This window comes from Ascaphus truei, chromosome 2, assembly GCF_040206685.1.
Source record: "Ascaphus truei isolate aAscTru1 chromosome 2, aAscTru1.hap1, whole genome shotgun sequence".
NCBI lineage: Eukaryota > Metazoa > Chordata > Amphibia > Anura > Ascaphidae > Ascaphus > Ascaphus truei.
The window spans coordinates 362,403,268-362,416,139 of record NC_134484.1 but is presented as its reverse complement, the minus strand read 5'-3'; the positions used below and the strand labels follow the sequence as shown (position 1 = coordinate 362,416,139).

The 12,872-nt window shown below is 39.2% G+C and overlaps 1 protein-coding gene across 9 annotated transcripts in view; it reads left to right on the top strand.

The window, feature by feature from the left end:
• The window catches only part of THRB (thyroid hormone receptor beta), a 337,521-nt gene extending 326,805 nt beyond the window's left edge, over nt 1–10,716 (top strand). For all 9 annotated transcript variants that reach the window (XM_075586955.1, XM_075586959.1, XM_075586957.1 and 6 more), the window contains one exon: nt 1,054–10,716. In XM_075586955.1, the coding sequence (XP_075443070.1) occupies nt 1,054–1,295 (242 nt within the window). In that variant the 3' untranslated portion in view covers nt 1,296–10,716. The remainder of the gene's footprint in view (nt 1–1,053) is intronic.
• The last annotated feature ends 2,156 nt before the right edge of the window (nt 10,717–12,872 follow it).

The window sequence follows — 12,872 nt, the reverse complement described above, 5'->3', positions numbered from 1 at the left end:
AAAATGATATAAAAAATGGTTGTGTCCCTTCACATTAATGATGAGTAATCTTTGTAAGGAAATTTGGAACGACCGGGCTGCTTCTTCTTTGGGGTCTGCAACCTGCCAGCGATTCTAGTAGAGAAAAAAGAGAAAAAGCGCCCGATGAATGTGTAAAATCCAAATACAAAGTTTTAATAAAAAATGACAAGACAAATGCACACTCACAATTTGTCAATGCAATAAAAGCATTGTATGGGTAAACCCATGCGCCGACATGTGTCTGCTCGCCGACCGCTTGCTTCGTTACGTCAGACCTCACTGCTGCCGGTGTGTCACGAAGAATCGTCCCTCCGGCAATTCAGATGAACAGCTTGTGGTTCCTGGCAGGTTATGTTGGTTGATTCGTGCGGCTCAGGGAATGTCTTCCCCTTGCTGGCAGAAGGCGTATGAGCTAATCCACCACCGTAGTTCCGCAAAACCACGTGCCCTACGGTTACCGGAAGAAACGCGTAGGGCACGTGGTTTTGCGGAACTACAGTGGTGGATTAGCTCATACGCCTTCTGCCAGCAAGGGGAAGACATTCCCTGAGCCGCACGAATCAACCAACATAACCTCCCAGGAACCACAGGCTGTTCATCTGAATTGCCGGAGGGACGATTCTTCATGACACACCGGCAGCAGTGAGGTCTGACGTAACGAAGCAAGCGGTCGGCGAGCAGACACATGTCGGCGCATGGGTTTACCCATACAATGCTTTTATTGCATTGACAAATTGTGAGTGTGCATTTGTCTTGTCATTTTTTATTAAAAATTTGTATTTGGATTTTACGCATGGATCGGGCGCTTTTTCTTTTTTTCCCCTCTTTTTTTCTCATATATACAGTATGTGTATATATATATATATCACTGCGTGGTGGAAGCATAATCTCATTAGTTGGTATAATCAATGTTATATGTAATGTTAAGGCACTGTGTTGGTTACTAGGGAAAACTGCCCTGCTTATTTTTATGTGGTGCTAGAACAGAGTTATATATATTTATCTGTGTTTCTTTCCCATTCCCCTGCGCAGATCGCCCCGGTCTCGGCAGCGTGGAGAGAATAGAAAAGTGCCAAGAAGGTTTCCTCTTGGCTTTCGAACACTACATTAATTACAGGAAACACAACGTTGCACACTTTTGGCCAAAACTGCTGATGAAAGTCACCGACCTCCGCATGATCGGAGCCTGCCACGCCAGCCGGTTCCTGCACATGAAGGTGGAATGCCCCAATGAACTCTTCCCCCCACTGTTCTTGGAGGTGTTTGAGGATTAGAAGAGACTGTGCTTCTGGATTCTCAGCACTTACCGGGGTGTCCCGGTGCATTCCATTGCCTCCGTCACTTTTTTTTGTTCTCGTCCGTTCTGAATAGACATGGATGGAAATGTTCCTCTGATGCGGGTACCCGTGACTATCGTGTTTTTGCTATTCTGTCATTTTGATGTGAAGTTTATCCGTGAAATGTTAACCCCTTTTGAGCTGGGTGGGTTGTCGACACATCCTACAACCGTGTGTTTGTTGGCCCTTCCAGCTCCATAGGGGTTCTCGAATATTATTCTTTTTTTTTTACAAACAATTTAAACTAACTTGCATTCACCAGCACTATGGATCCTACACAGCAAGGGTATTCTCGAATGTTGTGCCTGCGGCTGAAATAATTACTTTCGAGCTCCCATGGTAATCACCCACTCATTGTACACTGTGGGGCAGTAATAATCATTTATAGCTGCAAATTTGTGGTTTCTTCCCAGAGCAAAGTAGATATTCAGTTTTAACACTAGAAGATATTTTTTACATTTTTTTTTTTTTCAAGTTAACTCCAAATTCCCTTATTACGGTACTAACAGGGCCAAGAAGAATGGGGATGCATTGGTAGCCTGTTTTTTTTATTGATTTGCTAGTGAGAAATCTTAGTCTGGTAATAACCCCAAATGATTATACCTTTATACTTTTTAAAACATAAGCCTGAAAAAAGAATGTATTTTTTTACTCTAGCTTTCTTTTTACCAATATCCTCTTATTTTTTTGTACCGAAAGATATGAGCTAAGAAGACCTGGACATTAAGTATGGAAATACATTGCTCGCTCTTGTGTTATATAGATGGTATTAATAGGATGACAATACAGAACTAGTTCTTTGATTCTGCACATTCCCTTCTCAGGTATTTGGAAGTAAACCTCTCGGGACTCAATGTTCTTTTAATAACCCCCTCTACTTCTGTGTGGTGAAATAGATCATGATAGCTGTTATTGCCTTGTGGTACAGGTCATACGATGACAACACGGCACTGCGAGATTTGGTAACATGACATAGCTCTACCTTTATGGCATCCAAGCTCCTGAAGTGTGATTATAGTCATCATTTCCATTGTACTACCTCCTCCATAACCTAAGCTCGAACAGTGCCTAAGAGTGAAGTGGTGAAAACCATAGTCAATCGAATAAGTGGGCTATGGATCAAGCATACTGCTTTATTGCCACGAGACACATCCCTCCAATTTACTGTATCGTCGAGTTCTTTAAGACCAGCATCAAACATAACAAGTTATGTGAAATTCTGAGGCAGACCCGATTATTGCCACCTCAGACCAGGGCTGTATACAGTAGTCAGCATATTTGATCAATGCTTACAACATCTTTATTACACCCTTTGCTATTACATTTCCTAACTCCTATAGCAGCTCTAAAGAACAGTAGGATTTCAGAAATGACTACAAATATTTCATAAAATGTTAACTTTGTGAAATATATACAATAGTGCGTGACAAACAGGGTGCGTTAAACCGGTTTAATAATTAAGTATAACCAATGTCCATATAAATACATATATTATTATTATTATTATTATTTTAACGAGACCAACTAGACAAACCAAAAAGATCACTCATTTTAACATGTAGATGAAAGATCTAAATAGAAACATCCTCTGACTGTTGCTTGCTCAATGGAAGTTTTTATGTTCTGGAGTTAAAGAAAGTGTTCATGGAAAATTACATTACATGACTTGGTTGATCTCTAGCTGTTAATATGCAGGAAAAGGAAATCCTGCGATAACAGTGCAGCACGTGTCACAGCGGGACAAGATGACCTCTAGCCAGGTCAGTCAGAGTAATGTCTAAAGAGGCAGTCCCACTTTGCAGAACATTTTTACTCAACATACAGTACCAGTGTAATTGACGTTTATACACGAAAATGTCATCAAGCCATAGAAAAATTAAAATATCCCTATTTTTTTTTTAAAAAATCTACCGAGCATGAATATGTTTTATTTTGTGCAGGAACGCTGTAACTTTTAGCACTTTATCTCCTGCCAATATTACCTGGATGGAAAATATTGACATCATTAATAAAAAAAATTACAAAGAAGAAAGGTGCCTGGGGATAAAACGATTAGATCAAGATCGTTCAAATCCTGCAAAGCCTTTTATTCCCAGGGCAACATTAAAACGATTAAACAGTATTTCAAAATATTTGTACATGTCTTTGCATATATACTTATGCTTCAGTGCATGTAGGTGAATGCACATTTAATTACTAGTGCAACATTTAAAGTTTAAACCATATATAAAAATATTTATACTTGTCTATGCATATATACTTATATTTGAGTGTGTGTGTGAGTGAGTGTGTGTGTGCGCACATAAATATGTTTATGAAGGTGTCAATATCATAGATTTAACCCATCACACATATCACTGTCATTAGGTAACTTTGGTCTGCACCTGTGGGACTGCCGCCTATAAAAAGAGATTAAATTGCAGGTCAACAACAACTGATGATCTGGGGTTGGGAAGTCTGTAGAAATTGGCTGTGTGAGTGGTAGGAAGGAGACAGGAAGGAGAAATGTAAATGATCAGCAGGGCAGGTGAACTAGTTGTGTTCTTGGGATGATAGAGTGAAAAGCAGTTTAATATTGCTCCAGTGTCGTATACACCAGCATTTGTCATAAGGAGAGAAATAGTCACATTGTAGTGATGCTAAAGTACTTTTGCAAACACTTCCACATATGGGGCACCACATGGGGCTGAAAAAACAAAACCCACATTGTGAGCACGAACGCACCTTAGAGAAGAAGCTCCTAAATCATAACTTTGTGCCCAGGACATGCTTGAAAACGAGAGGTGACTCTCAATGTATTACTTCCTGGTAAAACATGTCACAAATAAATAAATCACATTGCAGTACCAAAGGGGGAAACAAAACACACCCTTTTTCTCGGCACATCTACCCAGTTACCCGCATCCCTGGCCCATGGAGACACAGGAAGTATCGCCCTCCTGTAGAGTTAGCATCGGCTGTTTACACACATTCATTGCCATAAAACTACTATGCACTTTCTAGCAGCATACAAAATGAGACGTCTGCCTCCTATATTTCATTTTCAATAGATGTTCCGTTAATGTAGCGATGGCAGGGACACACTTTCAGATTGAGAGTCCTTAAAGCATCAATAATACATCGCCCCGCCCCCCCCCCCCCTTTCCCTTCTTTTTTCGTATTTCTATATGTAAAGCACGTGACAGTGTATAATTCTGCATTCTCACCTAAGCTGGCAATCATTTGGTGCTCCTGTTATAAATCTGTCAAAATCCTGATTGTGAGCCTAACATAATGGCCGCTTCAGTCAGTGTAACTCAGCAATGTACCCTTATATAACTAAGGTAACATTATCTATTGTTACCGTTTACAGCTCAAACTGCTGGGAACATTGGCAACAAATTGTTACACAGGAAAGTGTTACAAAGGTTTTACACTGGCGGTGAGGTCGGCTAAAACCTGCTATAGAAATCAAAGGATACTTTAAAAGTCATTAAAATAGCATTAAGTGTTGAATTAAAAAGAAAAAAAGTAATTTATTTAATACTAAAAGTCACTATTTAATACTACAGAGTGGATTTATGTAACCCCACCCCACCCCCCCCACCCCCCCCCCCCACCCCTCCATACGATTTCACTTGTTTTTCTGCTTGAAATAAGTCCTCTTCTTTAGAATAAGGCCACTAATTACTTGTAGCCCCAAATGGCCGCGTGGACATGCACAATATCAGTATGGCAGACATACTGTGTGTTCTAATTGTGACGCTATATTGAGATATATATATTCTCTATCGAGAGGTGGTCATTATGTTGAGCAGTATGTGGCCGGAGCAGGAAAAATTGCTCCAATCTTGAGCTTCTGATTGAAACTATACCATGTTTTCAGCCCCTAATCAATGTCACAACTGAAATAGAGACCAGAACTGTGAGTAACTAGCATTGCTATGTCTTCAAATCCCTCTATAAAAGCCATGGAAGGTCAAGCCCAAACGCTCTGGTTTGCTATAATTGCAAGTAGCTCTAAATCATGCACACAACTCTGATTCTCTTTTATGTAGCGACACAGTTTGCACGGCATAATACTGTATGGCCAGAGATCATTTATGCCTTTATTCTTCCTTAAAATGTCTTAAGTATGCCTTAAACAATAAACCAAATAAAATAAACTATATTTATTCAGGTTGATCAACAGACATAGCCACAATACATGCACTCCAAAAGGTAAAGAGAACCCGTTTACGTAACATTGATCCATTTGTTTTTTCATTAAATTAGCAAAAAGTGTGCATCCTACATTTTGTAATTTATCAAAACCTCAATCAACCAATCTGCTTCTTGCAATGCATTACTGGTCTCGGTCAGAGAAGGCGTTCAAATAAATACCTTTATAAACATTTACACGGCACTGTAATGTATCTCAATTATCACAATGCTTTAAAAATCATACATCTTTTGGGATGCCTGGTGACTGCATCTACAGATATTTGTATGCAGTTATAGAGCTCTTTTGCCAAAAGCATCCACAGTTATACTCTTCATAGTGATCTGAAAGCTTTGGTCCTGTAGAATGAAAGGTCCTTCATCACCAGATATCACGTGCACACATGACATATTATTCCCTTTTAGACAGTCGGTGCTGAAAACACGATTTTCTAATATAAAATTCAACTTTCTTTTCGTCCTAGTATGAACCCTGTGCCTCAGGGCTCCAAAAATGTGACGATCTTCATATCTATACAGTAAAAATGCTCGTTACAGTGCTATGTACACTCTTATTGTTTATTAAGAATATAATAAGACTGTGCAGACATTTGTGGTGCGAGAAGTCCCTTCAGGAGTTACATTGCTAATCAAATCCCATCCTGCAGTAATGCATCCTTCTGCTCTGTGTAATGTTACCATCTCTCCTAACATTTTATACTTCTAAAGTATCATGTGCAACAATAACATTGTTTGTAATTGTGTGAGAGTATGTGCAAGTGTGTGACTGAGAGGCCTAAACCGCTCACCAGAACCCTCCCTCCTTGGATCCAATGATCACTTCTAAGTGCAAGTCAAATGTTAGTGTCGTCGTTTCTCCTTCTACTTTGGAACTCTGAACATGTACACGTATTCTTGACCTCTAGCTGCATGCATCACCCTTTCAAATCTGTTGTAAAGTTTCCACTTTTGTAAAGGCTAAACCTTTTTCAAGAGCAAAATCAAAAAAAGCAATAGAAGACAATATTTCATACAGGGTACATTTTTATTCCAATTTTCCTGAGCCCCCCTTGAAATCCACAGTATGACTAACAAAAGAGTCTTCTCCTACAGTCTGTCTGGTACAGTACTTGGAAGGCGCCTTGGAGGGCTGAGAGAGGGTGTAGCTGTACCTACCAAGTATATGTTTTGGGTCTCTATTCTGTGAGGACCATAGACAGCATCAAATACTGTATTTAAAACTTTACCCCAGACAAAATGTGTGTGGAACTATACGGTAGATCGATGAACTAGGACTTTTGGAAGATTTTGACCACCATCAGCATTGTTGATGATAAAATAGAAACTTACAACATCTCCTATTCTGGAGGTAGAAAGTTTGTATTTTTCTTTTCGTACAGATATAAAGGATTTCCCTATCCAGTACATCGACTTTTGTAAAGAAAGATTTTATTATATTATAATATAGATATTTATTTTCAACTTGGTGACCCAAAAATAGTGCAAAATATTTTTACAGTACAAACATTTTCTGCAGACGTTATTACAAAAACTGAAAAGGTTTGGCCTTACCACAATTTTTTTTATCATGTTGTAGAAATGTCGACAAATTCAAATAATAGGTATTTATCTTGCGTGCGCGTGCATAGTGACAATGTTTTGCTACTTTGTTGATGGAGGAACTTGCAAGGCAAGACAGAGGACACAGTATTATGCCTGAAGAATAAATACAGGTCACCAAATACTCGCCTACTGCTATCCCCTGCTGTGCTTGAAACATAGCACAGAAATGCATTGCACGTATCTCCACTACTGGAAGAGTTTAATGCTATTTAATGTCATTGTTAAAATAATAACATATCTGTATTGGGACTCCTTAAACGTGGAAGGCCCTAAGGATTTTCTTTGTTTGCCAGAGTAACCAGCAACTGTGTGAGCTCCTCCACCATCAAATCCGTTAAAAACAATATTGTGCAGGTTAGTTATCTGTATGTTTGTTTTTCTATTTCACAATGCGTGGAAGCCGTTTTAAGAGCCTATTTCTGCACAGGACAATCACGTTATGCTAAATCAGGGCTGTCGACCAGGTTTTGAAAGGTGTCTGTATCTGGGCAAGGGGCGAAAAAACAAGAGGTGCAGGGGTTGCAGACATTACTCCAGTCTATACATACTTTAAATCAAATCTAAAAAACACATCATTTATTCACAGCTACACAGAACATCTCTTACAGCTGATATTGCACAGTCTTTATAGCACCAGTCCCTCCAAAATATTTGTAATAAATGCAGGAAATAGAACACTAGTCTATTAGTATACTTGGCTTTTGTTTTGTTTTTTTAACTCCTACCCTAAAGCATTCTGGGAATTACAGTCCTGCTTTTATACATAGAACAGGACTGCAAATTCCCAGAAGTATGAAGGAATGTGAATTTGAAAACCAGCACTGATGCCACCTGTCCTGAACGTTGCGTAATTAGTTGACAGGTATATGAAAGCGCTCTTGGAAAAATACATATTTTTTTAAATGCTCATTAAAAATTATAAGCATTTCATGGGATAGGTCAAGAAATACGTTTCAAAAGGAGACCTCACTCTTTCTGTGATGTCGGAAAATTGGGCGTTGCCTCTTGACGAGGGTAAATGGCAACCACATTTAAAAAATGCACAAAGACTTACATTCTAAAATATACACGTTTATATCTCCAGAGCACTTTAACATAAAGACTATGTGGGACTGTAGGATATCACTGGAGAAAGCACACAACTATATTACCTTCTAAAACATCTTGTTTTTTAATCTAGAAGAGGTGACAGATGCTGTAACCCAGGAGTAGACAACTCCCGTCCTCACGGGGTCCCAACAGTTCAGGTTTTACGCATATCCCTGCTTTAGCACAGGTGGCTCAATCAGTGGCTCAGTCTTTGACCTGTTGGTGGCCCTTGAGGACTGGAGTTGGCCACCCCTGCATTAACCCTTTTGCTCCAAGTGGGGCCAGCGGTGTATTACTTTGCAATGCGTTGCCGGCCCCGGTGACACTGAAAGGGTTAATATTGGCAAGCTGTGACACTGACTCACTACCTCCCAAAGTATAACACTATTAGCAGGGTGATAGATTGTAGAAATAAACCGATGAATACTACATGTTTCTGAGAATTGTTTTGGATTCGCATGAACTTATCTGCAAACTGCAAATACAGTGAAACACAGGGGGTCTGCGCATCACAGCAAACGTGGGGCAATAAGTCTGCACCATACTATGCATCAACCAAATCCCATAGAGGTCAACAGGATTTGTTTCTTTGCTACACATCGTGCAGACATTACACCACTTTTGTGTGATACATGGACCCCGGTAAGACGTTTGCTGTACTGTCATTCTTTTCTGAACAGTGCATTTTCTGATATGTTTCTAAGCAGTCAAAAAAACTTTATGATGGTTATGAAATTGTTTTTTAATGAAAGAAAGAAAAAAAAAGAAAAAAAAAAGAATTGTTGGTAGTTTCTCTGCCCTAGAAGTACAGAGCACATGCAAACTCATGGATAGTCTATATTTTGCAAACAGTGTTAAGTTATACTGCTAAGATTGTCTTTTTTTTTTGTAGCATAACAAATTTTTACATATATATATATATATATATATATATAATACACACACACATTATCTTGCGATTCCTAATATTGTTAGCTACCCAAAACCCTAAATGAGAAATTGTGTTTTTCGAGGAACTCATTTTTTTCACACAGATTTTGTATGTAGATGCATTAAGATGTTCCTTGTGTAAAAGCCTAGCCTTATAATGTGGAATAAAATGGTGATAAATAACACACTGATGATGTATAAAGGCTATTTGCGTTGTCTGCGTGAATCTTCTGCTTAATAGGTTTTAGGGATTTGGGTTGTTACAAAGAGATTTTCCAGTTCAAACATAGCCCTATAAATTCATATAGCTAACGGGGAGAGTTGCATACCGCTTGCAGACTTCCGCACTGCAAAAAGTTAATCTTTTTCTACCTTCCCTTTAAAAACCAATAGCAGAATATTACTTATGCATTGATCAGAACAGCAAAATAGAAATTGTATTCTACATTCTACACAGTGTTTCTACTTTCTAGTTTGCAATTTCCTGCTTAAACCCCCAACAAGTTCTTGGATAAAGTCCTTGACCCCATAAAGTATAATATTAGTAGAAAAGATGGTATATATTTAAATATTGAATCCTTTCTCTGTGACCTTCACTATGCACCATTATCCCTGTAGCTTTGGCAGCAAATTTCTCATTGCTTTAGTGCTGTACTTGGATCAATGGTTCTCTTCCGTCAGTCTCCATCTCTATGACTGCTATTAGCAGCAAAGTGGGGTGGTTAGAGGAGAACCTAGGGCCCTGATCCACAATGCTCCGTTTAGTGGCTTCATGTGACGTTAACCTAACAAAGTCACGTCAAGCCTTGCCGTCCAATAACGTGACACCAAGTCATGTTTTTCTCTCTACAAAAAAAAAAAAGCCCTATTTCTGGGTCTAGATGGAAATCCGGCTAAGACTTAATGTCATGTTATTGGAAGTTAACACAACCTTATGCTACAACAACATGATGTTAAGCTTGTGCAAATGAGGTGCTATCCGGTCGTTGTTTTTGCATGTAATTAACTTTGAGGCTATGTGTTAACCTCAGGAAAAATAACGTATGTTACTGTTTTAGGTAACATAACGTTATGAGACCTGATGTAACGTACCTTTGGGGATCTAGATATATGAGAGGAGAGAGATAGAGATCCTTGTAGGTCTTAAACTCTGACTGCCAGGGGTTGGTCCAATTTCTTTAAACAGCAATCTGGGATATTTAGTAATTTTTTTCTGAATATGGGTGACATTTCCTAAAAATCACGAAATTTCTTTGAAAGTGGAATCACTAGTCCTTTAGCCTGCAGTAATGCTGCCACCTCTCAGCCGTACTACTGATGAGAAGATCAGAAATTCTCCTGTTGGTTAGTAGAATTGAGGGGAGATGTTACCCATCACTATTGTTGACATTTTTCTTACAAGACCTGATGAGACTTTTGTCGTACTATAATTCTTACCTTAACTGTGCATTTTCTGATCTGTTTGTAAGCACGTCAAAAACGTTTATGATGGTTACAATATTGTTTTCAATAAAAGAAATTAAAAAAAGAAACACAATTATTATTTTTCATTTTCCTGCCTTAGAAGTACATAGCACATATAAGCTCATGGATAGTCTATATTTCACTAGTTACTGCTAAGATCTTCATTTTCTTAGTGTAACCCTCCTTGCCCGACTCTAAAGGAGTTTATATTGAGTTGGGTATATATACATCACTGTGCTCAGTCTCTCAGACATTTTCAGGGTGCTGGCTCCGTGTAGGCTGGGCATGGATATGCAGATAGAATAATGATGGGTGCCAGTAATATTTATGTTATAAATGAGAGCTTTATTGACATCCGTTTATAATGCCATAGAACAGACAGACTTCATTTCACATATTAACTGGTGTCAAACATTATGGTTACTCTGTGCTTCTTCCTGGTAGCTCTCACTCCGCTGGGGAGGTACTTAGGCTTGTTTCCCCTAGTATTGGTTAGATTGGCAATCTCCTGCATAGTTCCAATAATGCCCCATCTCAAGTGGGCCTATGATGGGAATACACACTGTTCTCGGGATCAGTATCCCATCACTCTGTGTACTTCCTACTTCGTCCATACATATTGGATCGGGAGTTTACTTAGGACTTTCCAGTGAGGCAGATCCTATTATGCTCCGGAGCTTCTACTCTGAGAACTCTCTGCTGAGCACATGCTAACTCCTCTTCTGGCCAAAGAACAACCATGGGCCATTACTAGGGGCTCGAAGTATATAGGGCATGTTCCTTAACTAAAAACAAATGGTGACAGGACATCCTTAATACACATAACTATACACACAACCCTATTTACAGGACTCACGGTGAGGCTCCAGTCTGAACTCTGTGGAACCTGTCTCTAGGGAGGATATCCTATCGCCCTATCGTGACATCCCTGATCACAAGACATACAAAGGAGTGGTAACCCTTTCTGCATATTCATCTGGTATCACATGATCGGGAGGGGAGTAACCTGAGAGATCCCACACAGTTAACCCATTAAGGCTGTTAACCGCTTACACTAACTAGTAGTCCACAAAGGAGGGGGGGGATACATTAGTATAACAGCATACAGTATGCACAGTACTATGTTATAAAAAAAATTAGCTGCTGGTATATTGCACCAATTTTATTCTGTAGCTGGGAGCCTTTGTCAACTTTTACGATGTTACCAATTGAATTATAATGATAACAATGTGTATAGAAAGTTAAACAGTGGAGAGTATTTCACACACAAAAAAATGAAGACAGTCTTTATCTAACACACATTTCTTTTTCCCCATTTAGGTTGATACCATTGGATTGTCAAAAGTCCGTTTTGACAGGCATTAGCAGTGTGTTCCTTTGTTATGTACTGCAGACCCCATATGGCAGTAGAGGGGACATCTTCCCTAAACAAATGCTGTAGAAATAGAGTGGATTATCCAGGATAGTGGCATTTCTTTAAGTCCATGCAAAAACTACCTAGTGTAATTCCTTTGTACCAGTGAAGTGGCTAAAACCGAGATATCGTTATAGTACAACGTTCTATGGAAGATCTAAAACTACAATACAAATCAATCATTTAGCAGTCGAACACTTATTCACTAAACCGTAATCCCTCAAATGTATCTTAATTTGTCTTTAGTGGCAGAGGGACAAGCAACAATGGATCTGATCTTGGCAAGTAGAATGCCGCGTTTGGGCCCTGTAACAGGGACTTATCACTGTTTGAGAGAAACTGCCTCTAAATCCAGCACTGTGCTGGTTAATTGCACACAGGCAATCAACAAGACTCCATCTGGCTGATGTGAGAAACAGGAGAAAGATTCCTTAGCTCACATTTGGGCTGACATAAGGAGAAGGAGGATTGCAGAGATTTCCTTAGCCCACAGCTGGGCTGACCAGAGGAAAATATGATGTCTTGATGCACATAAAAGGACTGTTGCTGACAGCAAGACAAGGGGACAAGACCTCTATACCTGGACACAGAGAGTGCCATAGCACACAAGGATGCTGACCCAGGAGAACAGAGAATCCTTCCCCTACAGCTACAACAATAGAAACAGATAGGAGACTTTCTTGTTGACGTGTGTGTGTGTGTGTTATATATATATGTATATATATATACATATATATATAACACACACACACACAGAGAGAAATACCGCAGTCAGAACTACCGTTGAAAAATGACTGATGACTATAGCCAGAGAA